The sequence below is a fragment of the Gigantopelta aegis genome, chromosome 8 (genome assembly GCF_016097555.1).
Source record: "Gigantopelta aegis isolate Gae_Host chromosome 8, Gae_host_genome, whole genome shotgun sequence".
Taxonomy (NCBI): Eukaryota; Metazoa; Mollusca; class Gastropoda; order Neomphalida; family Peltospiridae; genus Gigantopelta; species Gigantopelta aegis.
The window spans coordinates 78,828,031-78,854,352 of record NC_054706.1 but is presented as its reverse complement, the minus strand read 5'-3'; the positions used below and the strand labels follow the sequence as shown (position 1 = coordinate 78,854,352).

The 26,322-nt window shown below is 39.5% G+C and overlaps 1 protein-coding gene across 1 annotated transcript in view; it reads left to right on the top strand.

Annotated features, from left to right (window-relative positions):
- The window catches only part of LOC121379853, a 96,603-nt gene that overhangs the window by 11,615 nt on the left and 58,666 nt on the right, over window positions 1-26,322 (top strand). The window contains exons 2-12 of the mRNA XM_041508505.1: window positions 3,058-3,217; window positions 4,290-4,430; window positions 6,565-6,678; window positions 7,655-7,771; window positions 8,452-8,574; window positions 12,516-12,803; window positions 13,398-13,616; window positions 14,414-14,557; window positions 15,712-15,828; window positions 16,658-16,807; window positions 21,740-21,859. Coding sequence (XP_041364439.1) covers window positions 3,109-3,217; window positions 4,290-4,430; window positions 6,565-6,678; window positions 7,655-7,771; window positions 8,452-8,574; window positions 12,516-12,803; window positions 13,398-13,616; window positions 14,414-14,557; window positions 15,712-15,828; window positions 16,658-16,807; window positions 21,740-21,859 — 1,642 coding nt within the window. The 5' untranslated portion in view covers window positions 3,058-3,108. The remainder of the gene's footprint in view (window positions 1-3,057; window positions 3,218-4,289; window positions 4,431-6,564; window positions 6,679-7,654; window positions 7,772-8,451; window positions 8,575-12,515; window positions 12,804-13,397; window positions 13,617-14,413; window positions 14,558-15,711; window positions 15,829-16,657; window positions 16,808-21,739; window positions 21,860-26,322) is intronic.

Below are 26,322 nucleotides of genomic sequence, written 5' to 3'. Positions count from 1 at the left end.
TTGATGTTGTGTCAGAGGGCACTTTGACAAGCTATGTGTATAGTGTAGTCAGACTTTCTATCACAGATGGTCGCATTATGACAAACTGTGTGTATAGTGTAGTCAGACTTTCTATCACAGATGGCCGCATTATGACAAACTGTCTGTGTAGTGTAGTCAGACTTTCTATCACAGATGGCCGTCACCAAAAGGGTCTCATGACATGACTTGTCTTCTTTAATAATTTGTCTATTCTCCCAATGACAATATCGCCACTAGGTTGATGTATCCTATCTTCTATTCTCCCAATGACAATATCGCCACTAGGTCGATGTAACCTATTTTCTATTCTCCCAATGACAATATCGCCACTAGGTCGATGTAACCTAACTTCTAAACTGAACCTGTTACACTCAGTTGAGTACAGCAATATATTATATAATTATTACCAACATCAAATGTTACGTGTATTTCTTTGGATTTAATCAGAATAAATGACAGTGTGGCACACGTGGTAAACATGAATGGGAGCTGTATAAGTACCTTACAACAGAACTATTCGCTAAACTGCTGAATCTGAACGTTTGCTGGTACTAAATCCTGCAACAGCTCGCCTCCTGACAATAACAGATGCTAATGATTTTTAGAAATATTTTAAAGAGAGTTAACAGAGTCCCGTTAATCCGACAACAGATGGCGCTATATGACAAAAGTGTATGTAGTACTTGTTGGGATTAAACACAAGCAAATCGGTCGAGATATCCGTGCATACTGTTGTCTGAAAACTTAAAAGGGAAAGTAATCAATTCAGTTAGATTTAATGGTATTGAGATTAAGTCATTCACCTTAAAACTACATTCCCTGGAATATTTTTATTATTTAAGCATATAGAACAGAAAATCCAATTACGTTTGGTACATGTATGACGCCGCACTCCGCATTGGTTTCACTACGCTGGCTTATCCAGATCAAAAACAAAGCCATGATTTTGAAAGTGGGACACTTTTGACGGGCTCGTACTGATCTCGGTTTTCATTGGCTTATCACAAGTATAGAATTCCCCAACAAGAGATCACGTGAGATTTCGCAATTTTTGAACAAATTTAACTGTCTTGATTGAGGGGTCGTCTCATATCGCCAAAACATATTTATATCCATAGAGGTATGGTACACCGACTTCGGTGAGTGGGGGATTTGCCTTGAAATTTTGACAGTGGCCAGCTGTTGGCATACGTGTTACATGCAAGGGGGTGTTACTAATTACGTAACGCTCTAGGGGTAGAGGAAGAGGGTACTGTGTTCGATTTACGTAACATTTTTCAAGACTATATGTTATTTTTATTCATTACTTAGACCTAAAAAGGTGTTTTTTGGAAATGCGCGGTCAGTCTAGGATCGATCCCCATCGGCGGGTATACCAAAAGACCATGGTATGTGATATCCTGTCTGTGGGATGGTACATATAAACGACCCCTTGCTAAAAAAAAAATGTAGCGGGTTTCCAAGGCGCGTGTGCAGGGATTTCAGCGGGGTTGGGGTTATAGACTGTGTTAAGCGAAGTTTATATGGGGCCATGCTCCCCGCAAAAATACATTTCTATGTTTTTTTGAGCTTGGGCAAGTAAGGGTTTCGACCTCCAATACCCTCCCCCTGCACATGCACCCGATTCCTCTCTAAGATTATATGTCAAAATTACCAAATGTTAGACATCCAACAGCAGATGGAAAGAAGGATAGGATATGTTTTATTTAACGACGCACTCAACACATTTTAATTACGGTTGTATGGGGTCGGATGATTATTAAATTAATATGCTTTATCTTTGATGTCGTTAAACACCACCCCCCCCCCACCCCAACTTTACCCTTTCCAAACGAAATAATATTTATTTGAATTTTTCGATTTTAACATGTAAAATTAAGAAGTGAAAACGTTCATTGTCTACTTTAGTATATTTTATTTTAAAAATATATACATGATTAATGTGTTACTAGTATACAAACTAAACTTTGAAAGTTCTACTAACACTTTATAAAATATCAATTCTGAAATAGGAAAGAAAGAAAGAAATGTTTTATTTAACGACGCACTCAACACATTTTATTTACGGTTATATGGCGTCAGACATATGGTTAAGGACCACACAGATTTTGAGAGGAAACCCGCTGTCGCCACTTCATGGGCTACTCTTTTCCGATTAACAGCAAGGGATCTTTTATTTGCGCTTCCCACAGGCAGGATAGCACAAACCATGGCCTTTGTTGAAGCAGTCATGGATCACTGGTCGGTGCAAGTGGTTTACACCTACCCATTGAGCCTTGGGGAGCACTCACTCAGGGTTTAGAGTCGGTATCTGGATTAAAAATCCCATGCCTCGACTGGGATCCGAACCCAGTACCTACCAGCCTGTTGACCGATGGCCTAACCACGACGCCACCGAGGCCGGTCTCTGAAATAGGAAGGTACGACTGTCGATAATACGTTGTCAAGATCAAACCGGTTTTAACTAAAGACTAGTACGGTATCCTCACCCGAACGTTCTTCGTACAGCGCAAGATTTCTCTTTTAATTTTTTGAGATGAACCCTACAATTTGAAATTGGCAAACGCACGTGTTAACTGAAACTGACAACAGGCTGTCATTTGTGCTTTGCCGAGCTAGGGCGGCACAGGCGACGAATCAAGCGTATACGTTTGACGATATCCGTTCATAGCGAACACACACGACTTTTTTAAAAGTGCATTTGAGCTTGTATTTCACATTTGTACATGATGTTATAATATGGTAACCAGAGAATGTAACTTTAACTCTCTAGTGCCCAAGTACTCAACATAAATTAAAAATTAAAATTATCATATTCATTCAATTTACAGGTTTTAGTGTATTTTGAACACTTCCATGTTGATTTTTGACTTTTAATAAATAAAATACATTTTTAATATAGTAGCGTATCTGCTACGCCTGTAATGTCATTTTCGCTACCCACCAAATGGGTCCGAATACCATTGTTATTTGATAACAAGGCTGATGACTTACTACACCACCAACGTGAAGTGAAATAAAATGTGTGTATTGCAGGTATGACGCAGAGATAGACAGTTGGTTCTGGAGAATTGATTGGTTGTGACCATGTTTAGGCTGGGGCTTACTCGTTGGTTTGTCCTATCAGCATGGTGTATTTGGAGGACACAAGTCGCAACGTCCGATTCAAAGCCATCATGGACATGGAATTCAACTGGCACGTAAAACAGTTGATATTATTTACTTTCCTTATTTGCAAGACTTGTAACTTGAGCTTGAAACAAAATTTCGTATATTTCATTCTATACAGTAAAAAAGTATTACATTAAAGGCCATTGTTTTTTTGTTTTTTTTCTTCTAAATTTAGTAAAAAAAGCTATTTGTTCAGTACTTATGTGATTTAAAGATATTTTCCTTACTATGTTACATAAGATTTCTTTACTGCGAATAGTTTATTAAATGTTGATAATGAAACGATAATAATAAAACATGTTTTAAATGTTTGTCATTTTAATTTTGACATCTTTTGTAGCCTACCTTTATCACTCAAATTTTATTACAACATAAAATAATGTACCGACTTCCAGCAAAAAGTAAATTTTATTAACAGCTATTTATTTCTGATATAAAACATATCTAATCCTTTTATAGAGTGAAGCACGTCTATCTCACAGTAAAACTCCCAGTTGTCTACATTGAATATTCCCTTTAATCCCCTGTCACAGAGTTAAAACTTTAACCCTGAATTCAAGTGAAAAAACTATTAAAATCAGTTTGAGAAGTGAATTTGTGATGTCGTTTTGTACCTTAGGTCATATCAACACTATCAAGTCAGTTTATGTCATCGCCTTGTGAAATCATTGTGAATTTAGTATTATAACTTCACTTTGTGAAGTGAGTAAATAACGCCACTTTGTGAAATGAGTAAATAACGTCACTTTGTGAGGTCAGTTTGTGACGTCTGTTTTTAACGTCAATTTGTGAAGTGTGCTTTTCAAATCATTGTGAATTTAGTATTATAAGGACATTTTGTGAAGTCAGTAAATAACGCCAATTTATGAAGTCCGTTTTTAACGTCACTTTGTGAATTAATTTTAATAAATCATGTGAATATAGTATTTTTACACTTTGTGAAGTCAATTATGACATCACTTGGTGAAGCCATTTTATGAAGTCAGTTTTTGACGTGATTTTATGAAGTCAGTATATGACGTCACTTTGTGAAACCATTTTGTGAAGTCTGTTATGACGCCACTTTATGAAGTGAGTTTATGTGGGTCTTTGTGCAGGCGACCAGTGTCGGCCGGTGGTGTGCTCGTGCTACATGGACGGGGTGTATTACGACGAGGGGGAGGAGTGGCAGGACCCGCAGGACCCCTGTGTCCGGTACAGGTGTCTCGAGAATGGATTCTACAAACCAATACGCTCAGGTAACACCGCTTTATTAATCAGGTAACACACAGGTAACACCGCTTTATTAATCAGGTAACACACAGGCAACACCGCTTTATTAGGCAGGTAACACACAGGTAACACCGCTTTATTAATCAGGTAACATACAGGTAACACAGCTTTATTAATCAGGTAACACCGCTTTATTAATCAGGTAACACACAGGTAACACCGCTTTATTAATCAGGTAACACACAGGCAACACCGCTTTATTAATCAGGTAATACACAGGCAACACCGCTTTATTAGTCAGGTAGCACACAGGCAACACCGCTTTATTAATCAGGTAGCACACAGGTAACACCGCTTTATTAATCAGGTAGCACACAGGTAACACCGCTTTATTAATCAGGTAGCACACAGGTAACACCGCTTTATTAGTCAGGTAGCACACAGGTAACACCGCTTTATTAGTCAGGTAACACACAGGTAACACCGCTTTATTAGTCAGGTAGCACACAGGTAACACCGCTTTAGTAACGTAGTAATCAATCATAAACTGTGGAAAGTTGCTAGTTTCTGGCACTTCATCACGTCTTTATTTCAGGTACACGATCTCACAATTGCTTTTATGTTGACAATATCGACTAGTCCGTTTTGATAAATGTAATAAACATTATACAGCAAATATCATATATTTCATCAGAATAACAAAAGCAAAGACCTGTTTTAGAAGCAGACATATTTTAACCAAGAGATTGTGAGCACCATACGCTCAACGTATGTAAAAGGTCATGTTTCTGTTGTAGTATTTTACAGTATTTCTAGTTGAAACTGACAGTTTCTTATCAAATTATATCCATCTTGGGTGTTCTTCGTTGTTCCAACATTATGTTCCTGGAAGCTCCAGTCAGCGCATTGCCGCAATCGTACAGCGTGTCACAAGTTTCCACTGGGGAATGCATTGCCACGATCGTACAGCGTGTCACAAGTTTCCACTGGGGAATGCATTGCCGCGATCGTACAGCGTGTCACAAGTTTCCACTGGGGAATCCATTGCCGCGATCATACAGCGTGTCACAAGTTTCCACTGGGGAATGCTGAATCAATTTATAGACGATTATACAGGTAGTACGAAACCAAATAACTTCAGGCTGGGTCAAAGTTCGAGGTGCACCCAACTTTTGATAGAGAAGTGAACATCACAAGTCCTGTGATTGGCTATAAATGTGAGTGTGTTGGCTGTAAAAAATAATAGTTTCATCTGGGTAAAAAAAATATGCAATTTTATTTCATCTAGTACCAATGTGTCAAATAGCCTTGTGCTTGAAACATGTATGGGGTACCTGTAAAGAAAAGTACTCGAATTTTGTGCTGAACTAGGGTAGTCATAGACACTACCCGTTATCTCAGAAACGAGCAGCTTGACCCCCAATTTTTTCTGATTCACTTTAAGTGTGAGGGGTGGTAGTATTTATATCCGTGGCGTTTATGTCGATTGATACGCTGCAGGTAGGAGTTTTAGCCACATATTGTCGTCTATGGGATTTGATTTGGTAGTATATACCCTACAATCAGAAATACATTTCACATGATCAGATGTGAAGAGTTTACTGTTTTAAGCAAGAAACCGATTTAAAGCCATATTTACCACACATTGCTGCTCTATGACGTCTATAGGCCTAGTCCTTCCCATAGGGACGCCTTTTTCATGTGAAGGAATTTACTACAAGTTATTTATTTCTGAGCCGATTGTTTTCTAAACTGCATAAAAAATATGTATTTTTTAAATTATTATTTCAAAACACTTTTACTTTTCTTCTTACGCCAAACCAAACTGAAATTATTTATAAAAAACCACCCCAAAAACAAAACAAACAAAAACAAACAAACAAAAATCCCCAACCATTTTTGAGGATGGGACGGATTATAAGTAGCTTTAATGTTGCTATTTAATATTTAACATCCGTATTCTTTATGTTCCTGGAGCCTAATTCATTGAACTCTCGCAACCTTATGATCTTGCAGGGCTGTACAAAAAAAAAAAATATATGTAATGTTGCTTAAGAGAGCTTTGTGAGAATGGCCCGTGAACAGTTGTTATTAAGCAGAATATGAGAACATGTACCTTTAATGTTGAATACAAACTCCAGTATTGCTATAACCTTGCAGGGTGCAATTTTAAAGGCAAGTGTAAGAAGCACAACGAGACGTGGACGGAGGGCTGTTTTCTGTACCGCTGTGACGCCGGGACCAACACGTGGAGGTACAGCCTCGTGCAACCAGGTGGGCTGCAGACACGGCTTTCTTTCGTTATCGTTTATAGTACTACACCAAACAAAATAACATCCGGCTGGGTCAAAGTTCGAGGTGCATCTAACGTTTGATAGAGCAGTTAATAATATCACAAGTTCTGCCATTAGTGATAAATGTGACAGTGTTTGTTGTCAAAAATTTAGTTTCATCTGGACAATAAATATATTCAATTGTAATTCATCTAGTACCATCGTATCAAGTAGCCTTGTGCTTTTGTATGGGGTACCTGCAAAAGAAAGTACTATATGTTTGTACGAAACTACGGGTGTTGTGAAAACATCCGGTTATATCGAAACTATGCCATGAAAGGCACCATTATCTTCAGTTAATACTTTGAGGGAGGGATTGTAGTACTGATATTTATGCGTCATAGTTTGGTTGATATATTGCATATAGTGTTTGTAAACACAAATGTTATGGGATTTTATTTGGAATAGTATAAGCTATAAATATCATTTCTTACACACCCGTTAGCGAGAACACAATACATTATTTGTGATATCTCATGGCAATACATGTGATATCAATTTAAACACATACGACTGGCTGCTCCTGAGTGATGATTCTGTCGCCACAGCCATACCATCCAACTGAAGGACGGTTATTTGTAAGATTGTCACTCAGGGTCCAATTCCGGACATTATCGAGATTTCTGGATCAATAAAATTAAAACAATTGTGTTTTTTTTTTTTAAAGTAAATAAATAAATAACCTCTGCACTTATACGAAATACCCGCCCCTAATCATTTTAATCTAGGTTCTGTGTGCCCAGGGTAACGTGCTTGAAACTTTAGTGGAGATAAGCACGAAACTAGTTGAAAATAAACAGATTAGAAATCGTCTGACGCCATTAATAGCATGGAAACAATTTATAATTGATGACTGCATGGATTTTTACGTAATACCAAAACAGACACATATTTATGGAGTGTCTATTTTTTGACAGGCTGTGCGAACAAGAAGGGCGACTGTTTGAAGGTAGGAGAGCGCTACATGGAATTGTGCGACACTTACGAATGTCAGATCGTCGGGTCCTGCTACACCTTGACCAAGGTCAAAACAGGTGAGGACATATGTGTACGCCCGAATTAAACCAAAATGCGCGAATCTGGATAACAACATTTATTCATATTAGCATTACTCTCAAACAGCTATATGAGGCTACAAACTACGCTTTTTTTACATGGATTACAACTAATATTGTGGGTAGAATGATGGAAATACACGGTGAAAGGGATTTAGGCAAGCTCATTTTGCCCAAATATCTTTATCGTTTTTGTCCGAATTTGAGGCTTTGTTCCAGTCTTGTGGGGGATCCCCCGTCCCGTCATCCTATCTCTTATGCTTATGAGTAAGGAAAGAAGGAAGAAATGTATTTAACGCCGCACAACACATTTTAATTTCGGTTATATGGCGTCCGACATATGGTTAAGGACAAAAACAGGCGCAGTTACAGCGTGGCATTATTATAAAATTTCTTCAAGATTCTTCTTTTTAACATTAAAAATTAAACGGGGTTTTATTTTTATTTTTATTTTTTTTTCGATTTGCAATTGATTTCAAAATTTGTTTTGTATTTATACATTTAATACTAGTATTAAAATATTTGGCTCAGTTGACAGCAAACATGGAGCAGGGACCTGTCGAGTGGAGCCTTACCAGAAGGGAAATACTAATACGAAAACGTCGATGTTTAATTAATCAATGTGATCTAGTCACGTTAACAAAGCTAACTTTTTTCAGGTTGTCAGTCTAAAAAAGACGGATGTAAGCCTGTGTACAGCTTCTGGCACGATGAGTGCGCCCTCTATCAGTGTACTCTGGACAAAGGGAAAAGCCAATCTTTGATACAGACTCATTCACACGGTAAAATCAGCGTTCATCATCCTTCTCATGAATCACTAGCAATACAAACTAACCCAGTCCGTACTAGACAAACAACCCATATAGACGAGGTGTGTGTGCCCACATGAATCACTAGCAATACAAACTAACCCAGTCCGTACTAGACACACAGCCCATATAGACGATGTGTGTGTGCCCACATGAATCACTAACAATACAAACTAACCCAGTCCGTACTAGACACACAGCCCATATAGACGATGTGTGTGTGCCCACACGAATCACTAGCAATACAAACTAACCCAGTCCGTACTAGACATACAGCCCATATAGACGAGGTGTGTGTGTGTGCCCACATGAATCACTAGCAATACAAACTAACCCAGTCCGTACTAGACATACAGCCCATATAAACGAGGTGTGTGTGTGCCCACATGAATCACTAGCAATACAAACTAACCCACTCCGTACTAAGACATACAGCCCATATAGACGAGGTGTGTGTGTGCCCACATGAATCACTAGCAATACAAACTAACCCAGTCCGTACTAGACATACAGCCCATATAGACGAGGTGTGTGTGTCCACATGAATCACTAGCAATACAAACTAACCCAGTCCGTACTAGACATACAGCCCATATAGACGAGGTGTGTGTGCCCACATGAATCACTAGCAATACAAACTAACCCAGTCCGTACTAGACATACAGCCCATATAGACGAGTTGTGTGTGTGCCCACATGAATCACTAGCAATACAAACTAACCCAGTCCGTACTAGACATACAGCCCATATAGACGAGGTGTGTGTGTGTGTGTGTGTGCCCACATGAATCACTAGCAATACAAACTAACCCAGTCCGTACTAGACATACAGCCCATATAGACGAGGTGTGTGTGCCCACATGAATCACTAGCAATACAAACTAACCCAGTCCGTACTAGACATACAGCCCATATAGACGAGGTGTGTGTGTGTGCCCACATGAATCACTAGCAATACAGTCCGTACTAGACAAACTAAGTTGTGTGTGTGCCCACATGAATCACTAGCAATACAAACTAACCCAGTCCGTACTAGACATACAGCCCATATAGACGAGGTGTGTGTGTGTGTGTGTGCCCACATGAATCACTAGCAATACAAACTAACCCAGTCCGTACTAGACATACAGCCCATATAGACTGAGGTGTGTATGCCCACACGAATCACTAGCAATACAAACTAACCCAGTCCGTACTAGACATACAGCCCATATAGACGAGGTGTGTGTGTGCCCACATGAATCACTAGCAATACAAACTAACCCAGTCCGTACTGGACACACAGCCCATATAGACGAGGTGTGTGTGCCCACATGAATCACTAGCAAAACAAACTAACACAGTCCGTACTGGACACACAGCCCATATAGACGAGGTGTGTGTGCCCACATGAATCACTAGCAATACAAACTAACTAGTCCGTACTAGACATACAGCCCATATAGACGAGGTGTGTGTGCGTGCCCACATGAATCACTAGCAATACAAACTAACCCAGTCCGTACTAGACATACAGCCCATATAGACGAGGTGTGTGTGCCCACATGAATCACTAGCAATACAAACTAACCCAGTCCGTACTAGACATACAGCCCATATAGACGAGGTGTGTGTGTGCCCACATGAATCACTAGCAATACAAACTAACTAGTCCGTACTAGATATACAGCCCATATAGACGAGGTGTGTGTGCGTGCCCACATGAATCACTAGCAATACAAACTAACCCAATCCGTACTAGACATACAGCCCATATAGACGAGGTGTGTGTGCTCACATGAATCACTAGCAATACAAACTAACCCAGTCCGTACTAGACATACAGCCCATATAGACGAGGTGTGTGTGCTCACATGAATCACTAGCAATACAAACTAACCCAGTCCGTACTGGACACACAGCCCATATAAACGAGGTGTGTGTGTGCCCACATGAATCACTAGCAATACAAACTAACCCAGTCCGTACTGGACACACAGCCCATATAGACGAGGTGTGTGTGTGCCCACATGAATCACTAGCTAGACATACAGCCCATATAGACGAGGTGTGTGTGCGTGCCCACATGAATCACTAGCAATACAAACTAACCCAGTCCGTACTAGACATACAGCCCATATAGACGAGGTGTGTGTGCCCACATGAATCACTAGCAATACAAACTAACCCAGTCCGTACTAGACATACAGCCCATATAGACGAGGTGTGTGTGTCCACATGAATCACTAGCAATACAAACTAACCCAGTCCGTACTGGACACACAGCCCATATAGACGAGGTGTGTATGCCCACATGAATCACTAGCAATACAAACTAACCCAGTCCATACTAGACATACAGCCCATATAGACGAGGTGTGTGTGCCCAGGACATCACTTTAGATGACGTGACAGACTTGACAGCTGTGGTGGCAGTACTTATGACGGGTGCCACTGGTGGGGCAGGAGTGCATGCCATCACAGCAGTACTTATGACGGGTGCCACTGGTGGGGCAGGAGTGCACGCCATCACAGCAGTACTTATGACGGGTGCCACTGGTGGGGCAGGAGTGCACGCCATCACAGCAGTACTTATGACGGGTGCCACTAGTGGGGCAGGAGTGCACGCCATCACAGCTGTACTTATGACGGGTGCCACTGGTGGGGCAGGAGTGCACGCCACCACAGCAGTACTTATGACGGGTGCCACTGGTGGGGCAGGAGTGCACGCCATCACAGCTGTACTTATGACGGGTGCCACTGGTGGGGCAGGAGCGCATGCCATCACAGCAGTACTTATGACGGGTGCCACTGGTGGGGCAGGAGCGCATGCCATCACAGCTGTACTTATGACGGGTGCCACTGGTGGGGCAGGAGCGCATGCCATCACAGCAGTACTTATTCTAATGAGCTCTATCTGGTGTTATTGTTTATTTAGTAAACTAGTCTGGGAGTGGCAGTACACTAGTCCGCTTTGTGGTGGTGCAGGAGGGATGAAATATCCAGTGAAGGATCTCCTCAGGAGTGTGGCTGTCCTCCTATAGACGAGGCACCAGATAGAGATTCATGGAATCAACCACTATTTTGCCAAATACCATTTCGACTCTTCGTTATGCAGATATACGATCCTGACCATGTTTCAGTTTTGTCGTTCAGATTACCTGAACCTTAATTACGTATAAATGCAAATAAAATTAAAATGAAATGAAATAAAAATGCCCAATATGTGAAGTGCTGAGGTGTTGTTAAACAAACGTTCCATTTGGTCATCAGTTCTTTCATATAGGCCTACTCATCTTTGTTTGACTCCCACTAGCTAACGCATTCTTTGTGCTGGGTGACGTTAATCTGTTCATCCATTCATTCATCTATCCATTAATTCCTTCCTTCCTTTCCCATAGACGTGATGGCGTGGCCGAGAGGCGAGTACGCCTTGCTGGAAACGATTCACGGCTGTCCGCCATTCATCCATCTATCCATCCGTTTATTCATTCATTCCTTCCTTTCTCCTAAACGTGATGGCGTGGCCGAGGGGCGAGTACGCCCTACTAGAGACGATTCACGGCTGTCCGCCATTCATCCATCCGTTTATTCTTTCTTTCCTTCCTTTCTCCTAGACGTGATGGCGTGGCCGAGAGGTGAGTACGCCCTACTAGAGACGATCCACGGCTGTCCGCCATTCATCCATCTATCCATCCGTTTATTCTTTCCTTCCTTCCTTTCTCCTAGACGTGATGGCGTGGCCGAGAGGTGAGTACGCCCTACTAGAGACGATTCACGACTGTCCGCCATTCATCCATCTGTTTATTCTTTCCTTCCTTCCTTTCCCCTAGACGTGATGGCCTGGCCGAGAGCGAGTACGCCCTACTGGAGACGATTCACGGCTGTCCGCCATTGATCCATCTATTTATTCTTTCCTTCCTTCCTTTCTCCTAGACGTGATGGCGTGGCCGAGGGGCGAGTACGCCCTACTAGAGACGATTCACGGCTGTCCGCCCGTCTTCACCGAGTTCTGGGAGGAGGGTTACCACGCTCACTGGGGTGAAGGTCACAACGACTACTCCGACGACTACCACCTCAAGGGCAACAAGACGGAGTTGATGATGGAGCACCTCTTCTGCGTGCACCGCGAGGTCAACGACACGGCGTTGTTGCCGGTCTACCAGACGTACTTTGAGCAGGGCAGATACTGCATCATGGCGTACAACGGCTCGTGTCCTAAAGGTAATCACACACTGCATCATGGCGTACAACGGCTCGTGTCCTAAAGGTAATCACACACTGCATCATGGCGTACAACGGCTCGTGTCCTAAAGGTAATCACACACTGCATCATGGCGTACAACGGCTCGTGTCCTAAAGGTAATCACACACGGCATCATAGCGTACAACGGCTCGTGTCCTAAAGGTAATCACACACTGCGTCGTGGCGTGCAACGGATCGTGTCCTAAAGGTAACCACACACTGCATCATGGCGTACAACGGCTCGTGTCCTAAAGGTAATCACACACTGCATCGTGGCGTACAACGGCTCGTGTCCTAAAGGTAATCACACACTGCGTCGTGGCGTACAACGGCTCGTGTCCTAAAGGTAATCACACACTGCGTCATGACGTACGATAGCTCGTGTCCTAAAGGTAATCACACACCGTATCATGGCCTACAACGGCTCGTGTCCTAAAGGTAAACACATTTATATTCCAATCCATGCATGTCCCCCTCTGATGTCTTTCCCCAAATAATATGAATTGTCAATATCAACAATCGTTTTCAGAAGTTACTACTGTAATAACAACGTCAGAATGTATGTTATGTAGGTTTCAAGGAAGGGATGGTCATGATGGCTGATGAAAACAAGAATGGAACGAACCACACGTGGGGAACTCTGCCTGACGGGTTCTATAACGACTTAGTGACGGGGATGTTGTTCTGTTGCCGTGACGATGGAGATATCGACAAACCAATCATTCTGCCTACCCGGCATCCATTCGCGCTGTTCATGGCAGCCAATGAGAGCAAGTGTCAAGAGGTCAGAGGTAAAAGACGTCGCTATATGTGTATGGTCATTTTAAAACGACACATTTTATTGTTATATTAATCTTTAGAAAAAAAGTTTTGATAATTTCTCGTTCCAGCTAGTGCACCACGACTGGTATATCAAATGATGTGGTATGTGCTATCCTGTCTGTGAGATGGTGCATATAAAATATCTCTTGCTACTAATGGAAAATGTACTGGGTTTCCTCTCTAAGATTATATGTCAGAATTACCAAATGTTTGATATCCAATAGCCGATGATTAATTAATCAATGTACTCTAGTGGTGTCGTTAAACAAAAGCTTATATTCCTTGTGTCATAATGAAACAAATGTGCCCGTGGATTCTGTGCGGTACTGAAGCGCTTGATGGTTTGTCGGGGCGCGACGACGTGGCCCAGTGGTAAAGCGCTCGCTTGATGCGCGCGGTCAGTTTGGGATCGATCCCCGTCTGTAGGCCTATTGGGCTATTTCTCGTTCCAACCAGTACACCACAACTGGTATATCAAAGGCCGTGGCATATGCGATCATGTCTGTGGGATGGTGCATATGATAGATCCCTTGCTGCTAATGGAACAATGTAGTGGGTTTCTTCTTTAAGACAATATGTAAAAATTACCAAATGTTTGATATCCAATAGCCGATGATTAATAAATCAGTGTGCTCTAGTGGCGTCGTTAACCAAAACAAACTTTTATTCCTTGTGTCGTAACATTTTGCCAATTGAATGTTAATGAACTAATGTGCACGTGGACTTCGTGCGGTACTAAAGCACTTGATGGTCTGTCATCTTTCAGGGATGAACTACAAAATCGAATACTTCAGCCACGACGACGTGAACAACGGCACGACGAGGGAGATGCACGGCTCGCTACCCGCCGTGAAGACCGCCGACAACAACACCCTCGTCTACGTCTGCTACTACGAGCCGGTCATGTGCGGTGCGTTACAGTCCGCACGTGCTACCAGTGGCGTGCTCAGTCAGATTAATGTCGTTAGCATCTTTTTCAAATATTGATGCGGTTTCCAAAAACTGCGCCGCATATATGAAACAATTCTATTCATAACCATTGAATTTATTTTTATGTGTCTGGGGTTATTTTGGGGTTGTTTTTTTATATTATTATTATTATTATTTTTTTAAGCATTCTGAGTCCGCACTTCCTGCAAAAGAGCGCACGCGCAGATAACGATTCTAATGGTGAACACGCTGAATGATTGACAACACTGGGTGATTTACTCCCCTCCCCCTTCCCCCAATGCCTTGCATTTATTTCAGTCAACATTAAAAGTGTTTGGACTAACAGAATTTCTTACACTTTTTCCTACTTCCACAATAAAATGTCATTTTGAAACGCAACTTTCTTCACATTCCAACGAACGCACCAATACAGATTGTAGGCCATCCTCATTTTTAGAAGCGAAGTATTGGAACCAGAAATATTTGTACTATGAACAATGTTAAAGTAAAACAACTCGTCTCGCAATATTATAACATCAGTGTAATATTCAAACACTCTTTGTACTCACGTGTTTGTAGTTTGTGACGGATATTGTCAAGTGCTTTTATACAACATACATTTGTACAACAACATATTCATACACCAACCGCTTCACATAAAAATTATACCTTACAAAATAGGTCGCTTCAGACATTTTTATTACAGGTTAAAAGTTATTGAAATTACTTACGTTATATGTTTATAGTGAATTCAAACATTTTCTAGTTGGTATTGACATTTAATGCAAAAAATTAATATGAATTGTATTAATGATTGTAACATTGTCATTCTCTCATTCGGCTATTGACGGGAAAAGCCGAACCACTATAGGGGTTCCGCTAATGTTGAGTATGAATTTCGTGTTAATAAAATAGTAAATAGTTGGAAAATAGAATTCACTTTTTATTTCAAAGAGCTTTACATTAATGACATGGTTATGTGTTTGGAATTATAAGAATTGAACGTGAATTTGTTTGAGTTTCATGCTAGTATGAAACGCAAAGCCGCTTTACACACTGTATGAATGGCGTAGCACGTTCAATTCTTATATATATATATATATATATTTGAGAGAACTATGTGTATATTTGAAGGTTGCGTCGACAAAGATGAACATTTTGTTGCTCTGGATGACGTCATCGAGAGAGCGTGTGTGAAGTACCAGTGTAAGGAGGAGGACAACCTGAAAGTCCTGGTGGTCATCGAGGGAGGTGCGTGCACGTGCTGGTGTCACGTAACACCAGGAGGCTGATGTCACGTGACACCAGGAGGCTGATCATACAACGTTTTATCTTAGATCACAATAGTCCTCGCATTGCCTAGACCCTGTTTTAATTATGATGATGATGATGATAATTTGTTTAAAGAAGGTGAAACATTCAGTACAAATAGAGACCGGTCTCCCATATGACCTACTCTAAGCTACATCAAACATTTAATATACATTCATAAACACAATTCCTCCAAACCCCATAACCTATATAATAGAACTTTACACACATTGCAAACAAGACGTCAAACATACATAATATAATATACAAACTCGGACGGGCTCGTATATAACATTGTGTAAATTAAACAATACTGGCACCAAAATGTTACATTTAGGTTACAAAGTAACCTTGTGACTCTTTGACACGTGACTGTGAAGAAGAAGATGATGATGACGGTGATGATGATAAATTTTATAATTATAATGATGATGATAATTCTTGTTATTGCTAAAATTAATTAAATATCTAGCTCAGTTTGTACTGCACTCGCCTGAGGTACTTTTATCGTAGGTTCGAACCACCTTAGAGGACCCATTGCGTTTTAGTCCCGCCTCAACTAGTGCCACACGCTGCCATATCAAAGACCATGGTGTGTACTGCGCTGTCTGTTCGTATAAAATATTTTGTTATTATTTAAATAGAAAGATATAACGAGTTTTGTCTGAAAACAACGTGCAGAATTAGTCCACTAGTCGATGATTGATTGTGGTCGGGTGGTGGTGTCAAAGCAGCCTATGTTGCTGTATTATCACTACGTGTGTTGCAGGGTGTGAGGTGGAAGGTAAACCGAAGTGTGTGGCTGAGAACGAGACATGGGTGGAGACACACGGGGAGAGTTGTTACACCAAACAGTGTGTCCGCCAGGTCGACCGTAACACGAGTCAAATCACCTTCAGCGTGGAGACCATTCTCAAAGGTAAAACTCGTTCATACTCATAGACCAGTTGTAAACACCTGTATTGTCTTAATAAACCCTCCATTCTCAAAAGTAAAACTCGTTCATACTCATAGACCAGTTGTAGACACCTGTATTGTCTTAATAAACTCTGCACTGTCACGGGTAAGACTCGTTCATAGACCAGTTGTAAACACCTGTATTGTGTTAATAAACTCTGCACTATCACGGGTAAGACTCGTTCATAGACCAGTTGTAAACACCTGTATTGTCTTAATAAACTCTGCACTGTCACAGGTAAGACTCGTTCATAGACCAGTTGTAAACACCTGTATTGTCTTAATAAACTCTGCACTGTCACAGGTAAGACTCGTTCATAGACCAGTTGTAAACACCTGTATTGTCTTAATAAACTCTCCACTGTCACAGGTAAGACTCGTTCATAGACCAGTTGTAAACACCTGTATTGTCGTTCATAGAATAAAAACTCTCTGCACTGTCACAGGTAAGACTCGTTCATAGACCAGTTGTAAACACCTGTATTGTCTTAATAAACTCTGCACTGTCACAGGTAAGACTCGTTCATAGACCAGTTGTAAACACCTGTATTGTCTTAATAAACTCTGCACTGTCACAGGTAAGACTCGTTCACAGTTGTAAACACCTCGTTCATAGCACCAGGTAAGACTTGTTCATAGACCTGTAAACACCTGTTTTGTCCCAATAAACTCTGCACTGTCACAGGTAAGACTCGTTCATAGACCAGTTGTAAACACCTGTTTTGTCCCAATAAACTCTGCACTGTCACAGGTAAGACTCGTTCATAGACCAGTTGTAAACACCTGTTTTGTCCCAATAAACTCTGCACTGTCACAGGTAAGACTCGTTCATAGACCAGTTGTAAACACCTGTTTTGTCCCAATAAACTCTGCACTGTCACAGGTAAGACTCGTTCATAGACCAGTTGTAAACACCTGTGCACTGTCACAGGTTGTCCCAATAAACTCTGCACTGTCACAGGTAAGACTCGTTCATAGACCAGTTGTAAACACCTGTTTTGTCCCAATAAACTCTGCACTGTCACAGGTAAGACTCGTTCATAGACCAGTTGTAAACACCTGTTTTGTCCCAATAAACTCTGCACTGTCACAGGTAAGACTCGTTCATAGACCAGTTGTAAACACCTGTTTTGTCCCAATAAACTCTGCACTGTCACAGGTAAGACTCGTTCATAGACCAGTTGTAAACACCTGTTTTGTCCCAATAAACTCTGCACTGTCACAGGTAAGACTCGTTCATAGACCAGTTGTAAACACCTGTTTTGTCCCAATAAACTCTGCACTGTCACAGGTAAGACTCGTTCATAGACCAGTTGTAAACACCTGTTTTGTCCCAATAAACTCTGCACTGTCACAGGTAAGACTCGTTCATAGACCAGTTGTAAACACCTGTTTTGTCCCAATAAACTCTGCACTGTCACAGGTAAGACTCGTTCATAGACCAGTTGTAAACACCTGTTTTGTCCCAATAAACTCTGCACTGTCACAGGTAAAACTCGTTCATAGACCAGTTGTAAACACCTGTATTGTCCCAATAAACTCTGCACTGTCACACTCGTTCATAGACCAGTTGTAAACACCTGTATTGTCACAGGTAAAACTCGTTCATAGACCAGTTGTAAACACCTGTATTGTCCCAATAAACTCTGCACTATCACAGGTAAAACTCGTTCATAGACCAGTTGTAAACACCTGTATTGTCCCAATAAACTCTGCACTATCACAGGTAAAACTCGTTCATAGACCAGTTGTAAACACCTGTATTGTCCCAATAAACTCTGCACTATCACAGGTAAAACTCGTTCATAGACCAGTTGTAAACACCTGTATTGTCCCAATAAACTCTGCACTATCACAGGTAAAACTCGTTCATAGACCAGTTGTAAACACCTGTATTGTCCCAATAAACTCTGCACTATCACAGGTAAAACTCGTTCATAGACCAGTTGTAAACACCTGTATTGTCCCAATAAACTCTGCACTATCACAGGTAAAACTCGTTCATAGACCAGTTGTAAACACCTGTATTGTCCCAATAAACTCTGCACTATCACAGGTAAAACATAGACCAGTTGTAAACACTGTATTGGTCACAGGTAAAACTCGTTCATAGACCAGTTGTAAACACCTGTATTGTCCCAATAAACTCTGCACTATCACAGGTAAAACTCGTTCATAGACCAGTTGTAAACACCTGTATTGTCCCAATAAACTCTGCACTATCACAGGTAAAACTCGTTCATAGACCAGTTGTAAACACCTGTATTGTCCCAATAAACTCTGCACTATCACAGGTAAAACTCGTTCATAGACCAGTTGTAAACACCTGTATTGTCTTAATAAACTCTGCACTATCACAGGTAAAACTCGTTCATAGACCAGTTGTAAACACCTGTATTGTCCCAATAAACTCTGCACTATCACAGGTAAAACTCGTTCACAGACCAGTTGTAAACACCTGTATTGTCCCAATAAACTCTGCACTATCACAGGTAAAACTCGTTCACAGACCAGTTGTAAACACCAGTATTGTGTTAATAAACTCTGCACTATCACAGGTAAAACTCGTTCACAGACCAGTTGTAAACACCAGTATTGTCCTAATAAACTCTGCACTATCACAGGTAAAACTCGTTCACATACCAGTTGTAAACACCTGTATTGTCCTAATAAACTCTGCACTATCACAGGTAAAACTCGTTCACAGACCAGTTGTAAACACCTGTATTGTCCTAATAAACTCTGCACTATCACAGGTAAAACTCGTTCATATACCAGTTGTAAACATCTGTATTGTCTTAATAAACGCTCCACTCTCAAAGGCAAAACATCAGCCCCAAGTCAAGCCAGCAAACGTTTCGCTATTTGATTGGTTCCCGACATGACCATTTGATTTACCGTGAAGCGCATAAACCAGTCTAGCGGACGTTTTCTGCTCGGTGTGGCTGAACTCAGCACTGTACAATCGAACCTGTATTTACCGGTCATTCAAAGGAACTTGCAAAAGTGGCCGTCATATACAGGTGGCTGTTATATACAGGTAAATGAAACACATATGAAATAGTTTACTATGAAAGCTGCTACTAAACTGCAATACATAAAAGTGTTGACAATTGTCACAAAAATATAAAATAATTGAGAATACATAAATATTTTTTACAACATAACAGAGTTATTCAGAACATAAACTGAACACGTTTTGTTGAATGTCACTCTATTATTCATGTTTAGGAAAAATCATTTATCTTTGATTGATTTGCACTGCATTATGTTACCTATTAAATCCGTCCATGAGACACAAAAGGTTGCAGGTAAGAAATCATTATAGTATTACATTAACAAAAGGACCAGTTGGCCAATGTGTAATGGCTAGACAAACGTAGTGGTTTCCTACCGCAACCGATGGTATATAACAATCATGTCTGACTAGCAGCAGTCACCTGCCTCGGTAGTGTCATGGTTAAGCCATCGGACATAAGGCTGGTGGGTACTTGGTTCGCAGCCCGGTACCGACTCCACCCAGAGCGAGTTTTAACGACTCAATGGGTACGTGTAAGACAAATACACGCTCTTCTCTCTCACTAACCACTAATCCACTGTCCTGGACAGACAGCACAGATAGTTGAGGTGTGTGCCCAGGACAGCGTGCTTGAACCTTATTGGATATAACCACGAAAATAAGTTGAAATGAATTAATAGCATCAATCACATACCTTACAATACACTATCTTTCAGTGTTGATGTAAATGTTAGTTCAGGGCAAGCCTTACAATACACTACCGTTCAGTGTTGATGAGTGGGGTGTAAATGTCAGTTCAGGGCAAGCCTTACAATACACTACCTTTCAGTGTTGATGAGTGGGGTGTAAATGTTAGTTCAGGGCAAGCCTTACAATACACTACCTTTCAGTGTTGATGAGTGGGGTGTAAATGTTAGTTCAGGGCAAGCCTTACAATACACTACCTTTCAGTGTTGATGAGTGGGATGTAAATGTTAGTTCAGGGCAAGCCTTACAATACACTACCGTTCAGTGTTTATGATTCACTGGACCATGTACCTGTTTTGTTTCAAATTAAATAAAACAATGACTTTATATTGTAACTGCGACCGGCGTTATGGCAAGTTACTCTGTCCATTTTGCATATCAACAAAAGATAATGGCTAATGTAATTTTGTAGCCGTTATGGCAGGTTCAGCTATTTATTTTTATCCACAAATAGTGGCTGCTGGCCGCGTGGAATAGGTGGCTGTTATATACAGGAAAATAAGGGAGAAAATGCAATGAGCGGCATTTAAGGTGGCTGTTATGGGCAGGTTGCTGTTATATACAGGTGGTCGTTAGACAGTCTCGACTGTATAGCCTTTCAGATACCAGTATTAAACACCTGCATTGTCTCAATAAACTTGCGTGGTTTTCATTGGTAAAATATCAGTAGACTAATTTTATTTTACCTACCAATTGTAAACACACGTATTGTTTTAATAAACGTATACAGTACTCTAATTTATTTCCAGTTGTAAACAGTTTGAATAAACTTGTGTACTTTTGCTGTCATAGTGTCAATGAATCTTCGACATGTTAATATATTACGCACTTAAAGAGTGGAGTAGTGAATAAATACGCATATTACGTGCTCGCGCGCGCGTGCGTATTTGTGTGTGTTGCATATTAGAGAAAGGAAAGATGACTTTTCAGTCGTGGTTGGTTAACTGAGGTGCCTGTTTAAAGATATTTGGCTGGACATTAAAATTTAAGTGGAATTTTGAAGCCCTTTTATCATATTAGTATTTTGTGAAGGCTTTTGTTTTTGTACATTATGATTTTGTTTTGAAGTCTTTTTTTACAGTAATATTTAGTTTTGAAGGCTTTTTATATTAATATTTTGTGTTTTAGAATGTCGTGATGGCGATCAATGTCGACCTTTGACCTACACGAAAACTCACGGCTGCTACAGCACACAGTGCCGGGAAAATAACATCACTGGAGAGACGTCGTTTTTTGTCACAGAGGCAGGTTGGTATAGCAACCAGGGCCGTAGCTGGGGTGGGGTGGGGTGGGGGGGGGGAGTGGTGGTGGTGGTGGTGGTGGTGGGGGGGGGGTAGTAGTGACAAAATCCGGTAAAAATAATAGAAACTTAAAGAAAATAGTTTTTTTGCTTTATATAACCTCCCTGAAATGGCTGCAAAATGGTATTTCAGAGCCTCTAGATATTAAAATTTCATGTGGGCATGCCCCCGGATCCCCTAGTATTGCGCCTTCCATGCTTGTTCATTCCAATAATTCATTCCCCCCCCAAAAAAAAAAAAAAAAAAGAAGAAGAAGAAAAAACTTCTTAGCAACGGCCTTGAAAACCATAGATCTGTTAACTGAAAATTAGTATTCCCAAACTCTTGCCAACCAGTATTTATTCATATTTCGTGATTTACCACCCCCCCCCCCCCCCAACAAGTTTAATACTATAATCCGTTCCATCATCCCACCTAAAGTACTTTTGTAAATAATTTCAGTGTCGTGAAGAAAAGTAAAAGTATTTTGGAAATAAAAAACCTAGTATTTTTGCGTGCAATTTAGAAAACAGTTTAGAAATAAATAACTTGTAGGAAATTTTATAGTATAAAAAAGGCGCGGGACGGATTATAGACTAGTTTTAAGATTCCACTATTTCCAACGAAACTTTCTAAAAACACACAAAAGAAGAAATAATAACAAATAATTAAATAATAATAATAAAATTATTTTTAAAAATATGTTTTTTGTTGTTTAGTTTAGGTTTTTTGTTATTTTTAAATTTTTTGTTATTATTATTTTTTGTTGTTGTTGTTGCTTTCCATGCAGTGTTTCGTCATAAAACAAAACCAAGCCGCACTTAGCCGGGCAATTAAGGTTGTCCCGCGCCAAAAAAAGTTCTTATTGTCGTTGGTTTTGCTTTGTTTTGTTTGTTATTGTTGTGTGTGGTTTTGGGTTTTATTTATGTTTGTTGTTGTTTTTTGTTTGTTTGGGAGTTTTTCGACGGTGGCGATGTTTTTTTGTGTTGAAGTTTTAGTACGTCCTGATTTTGTTTAAAAACTGTCCACTTCGTTATTTTTAGACTGCGTGCGGTTCTCAAAACAACCATTTACAAATTATTATTTATTTATTGTATGTGTCTTTTAACAATAGTGTAAGCTGGTGCCTGTGATGCAAATATCGATTAAAATGTAAATACACACGAAGTGGCTGATTAATTCACGTAAAGTCAACACCGAATTGCACACTTGTGTATTGATATGAGCTGTGTCCATCGATATCTGTTCTAGCAGTGTTACCGAAGGTTCTATATAGTACAGAAGACTTCAGCTGGGGTTTATGGTCTTTATTCAGGGATCACTTGGAGGGATGTGAAGATCCCGATGTTTATAAAACATACATTCTCACACAAATAAAGACCCGACTGTGGGTCAGGTCGTTTGAATAATGATGCTGGTTTGAATATTTAAAAGTCTGACTCCAGACAACACCAGGTAACAATAGATGAGCTTGCTATTGAACGACTACCTGGCCTGAACACTGAGTTGAGGGTGAACACAACCCAAGCTGACAATACCAAGTTCAAGTTCTTTATTGCTTTACGTTTTTACAACTTACCAGCATAATACAATGTACAACAAAATAATAAATATATACAGGATATGTACAGGATTATGGCGGAGAGTGATTTAGTGAATAATAATAATAATAATAATAATAATATTAATATTAATTAATTACGGTTCTATTGACTTATATTATTTTATACATATAAGTCATTATTAAGTATACTGAGAGATACATGTATTATTGGTTTAATATACATGTAATCGAATAGTACTATACTGAATAAATAGAAGTAATGTTAATATTAACCAGTTTGCTCCAATAGCTGATCTCTAACGGCATTTGCTCTAAATAAATATTTTCGAGATTATTAAGTTATTTAGCATTGTCAGACGCTAATAGCTGGGTAAGTTTGAAAACGCTTGGACATCTATCGTAATATGTTTTAATAAATTTCATTCTTAAATCATATCGTGGGCATTTGAGGATTTTTGTCACATAGTGTACATTTTCTCTGTGATCTTTCAATATTTCTATACCTGCCAAATTCTATATTTAATTTATGTGCACATATTCCGATTTTAGTTATTTCTTTCAAATGACGAACGTCCAATGGGTTTCTAAGATAATCTTGTAATATGAAATTATTTAACAAGTGTTTGTATAGACTTCCCTTTGGAGTTATCATTATTCTACTGTAACATTGTTATCAATGACACAGGAAAACAATAGAAACAAAATAAGAGACAGCTTTGTACTATTAAGAGTTAGAAAGAATACAATATAAGTAAACTGTTTTAAAATTGTAATGTATGTGAAATGCAATTTAAAACATCCGGTTTAAAGTGGCAGACCCTAGTTAGAACCCGTGGAAACAAAACAGTAAGTTTGGTTAATCTACAAACCTGTCTCATGTCGGGGAAAAACAGATGCAACAGAGTGAAACAAAACAGTAAGTTTGGTTAATCTACAAACCTGTCTCATGTCGGGGAAAAACAGATGCAACAGAGTGAAACAAAACAGTAAGTTTGGTTAATCTACAAACCTGTCTCATGTCGGGGAAAAACAGATGCAACAGAGTGAAACAAAACAGTAAGTTTGGTTAATCTACAAACCTGTCTCATGTCGGGGAAAAACAGATGCAACAGAGTGAAACAAAACAGTAAGTTTGGTTAATCTACAAACCTGTCTCATGTCGGGGAAAAACAGATGCAATAAAGTGAAACAAGAGTCCGTGACGTTGAAACGGGGAACAACAGACTAGATCTCGTCTCCATAACCGTTACTGCTCAGACGCACGTGCGTTTTTAGAATTATGAAAAAAGTAACATTTCGTAGCATTATAAATACCAGCGTGACGATAAACACTCCGGATGTACGGAAATGGACATTCTATACAATACAATATAAGTAATATCTGATTTCAGTTATCAACCGTAGTTTAAAAACTAACGTCTGTCACTTTAACTGACGATGATGTCACTCAAGTAATAATGAAACACGTGAATAATTAAAAACACAGTTATTTCGAAATCAGTCGCCAATTCAAAGAAGTTCGTTATTTCTTTTTATATATTTATGATATATCAACTTAATCAGACCTTCTGGTGAAGAACAGTATGATCCAAATTCTATACGTAAATCTTTAAATGTAATTGAATTATATCAGATCTTCTATCGGAGTTCAGCATTATCTAACTTCATTGTGTAAATCTTTAACTGGCATTGAATTATATCAAACCTTCTAGCAGTGTTCATCATGATCTGACTACATTGTGTAAATCTTTAACTGGCATTGAATTATATCAAACCTTCCAGCAGTGCTCAATATGATCTGACTTCATTGTGTAAATCTTTAACTGGCATTGAATTATATCAAACCTTCTAGCAGTATTCATCATGATCTGACTTCATTGTGTAAATCTTTAACTGGTATTGAATTATATAAAACCTTCTAGCAGTGTTCATCATGATCTGACTACATTGTGTAAATCTTTAACTGGCATTGAATTATATCAAACCTTCTAGCAGTGTTCATCATGATCTGACTACATTGTGTAAATCTTTAACTGGCATTGAATTATATCAAACCTTCTAGCAGTGTTCAATATGATCTGACTTCATTGTGTAAATCTTTAACTGGCATTGAATTATATCAAACCTTCTAGCAGTGTTCATCATGATCTGACTTCATTGTGTAAATCTTTAACTGGTATTGAATTATATAAAACCTTCTAGCAGTGTTCAATATGATCTCACTTCATTGTGTAAATCTTTAACTGGCATTGAATTATATAAAACCTTCTAGCAGTGTTCATCATGATCTGACTACATTGTGTAAATCTTTAACTGGCATTGAATTATATAAAACCTTCTAGCAGTGTTCAATATGATCTCACTTCATTGTGTAAATCTTTAACTGGCATTGAATTACATCAAACCTTCTAGCAGTGTTCAATATGATCTGACTACATTGTGTAAATCTTTAACTGGCATTGAATTATATCAAACCTTCTAGCAGAGTTGAATATGATCTGACTTCATTGTGTAAATCTTTAACTGGCATTGAATTACATCAAACCTTCTAGCAGTGTTCATCATGATCTGACTACATTGTGTAAATCTTTAACTGGCATTGAATTATATAAAACCTTCTAGCAGTGTTCAATATGATCTCACTTCATTGTGTAAATCTTTAACTGGCATTGAATTATATAAAACCTTCTAGCAGTGTTCAATATGATCTGACTTCATTGTGTAAATCTTTAACTGGCATTGAATTATATAAAACCTTCTAGCAGTGTTCAATATGATCTCACTTCATTGTGTAAATCTTTAACTGGCATTGAATTATATAAAACCTTCTAGCAGTGTTCAATATGATCTCACTTCATTGTGTAAAT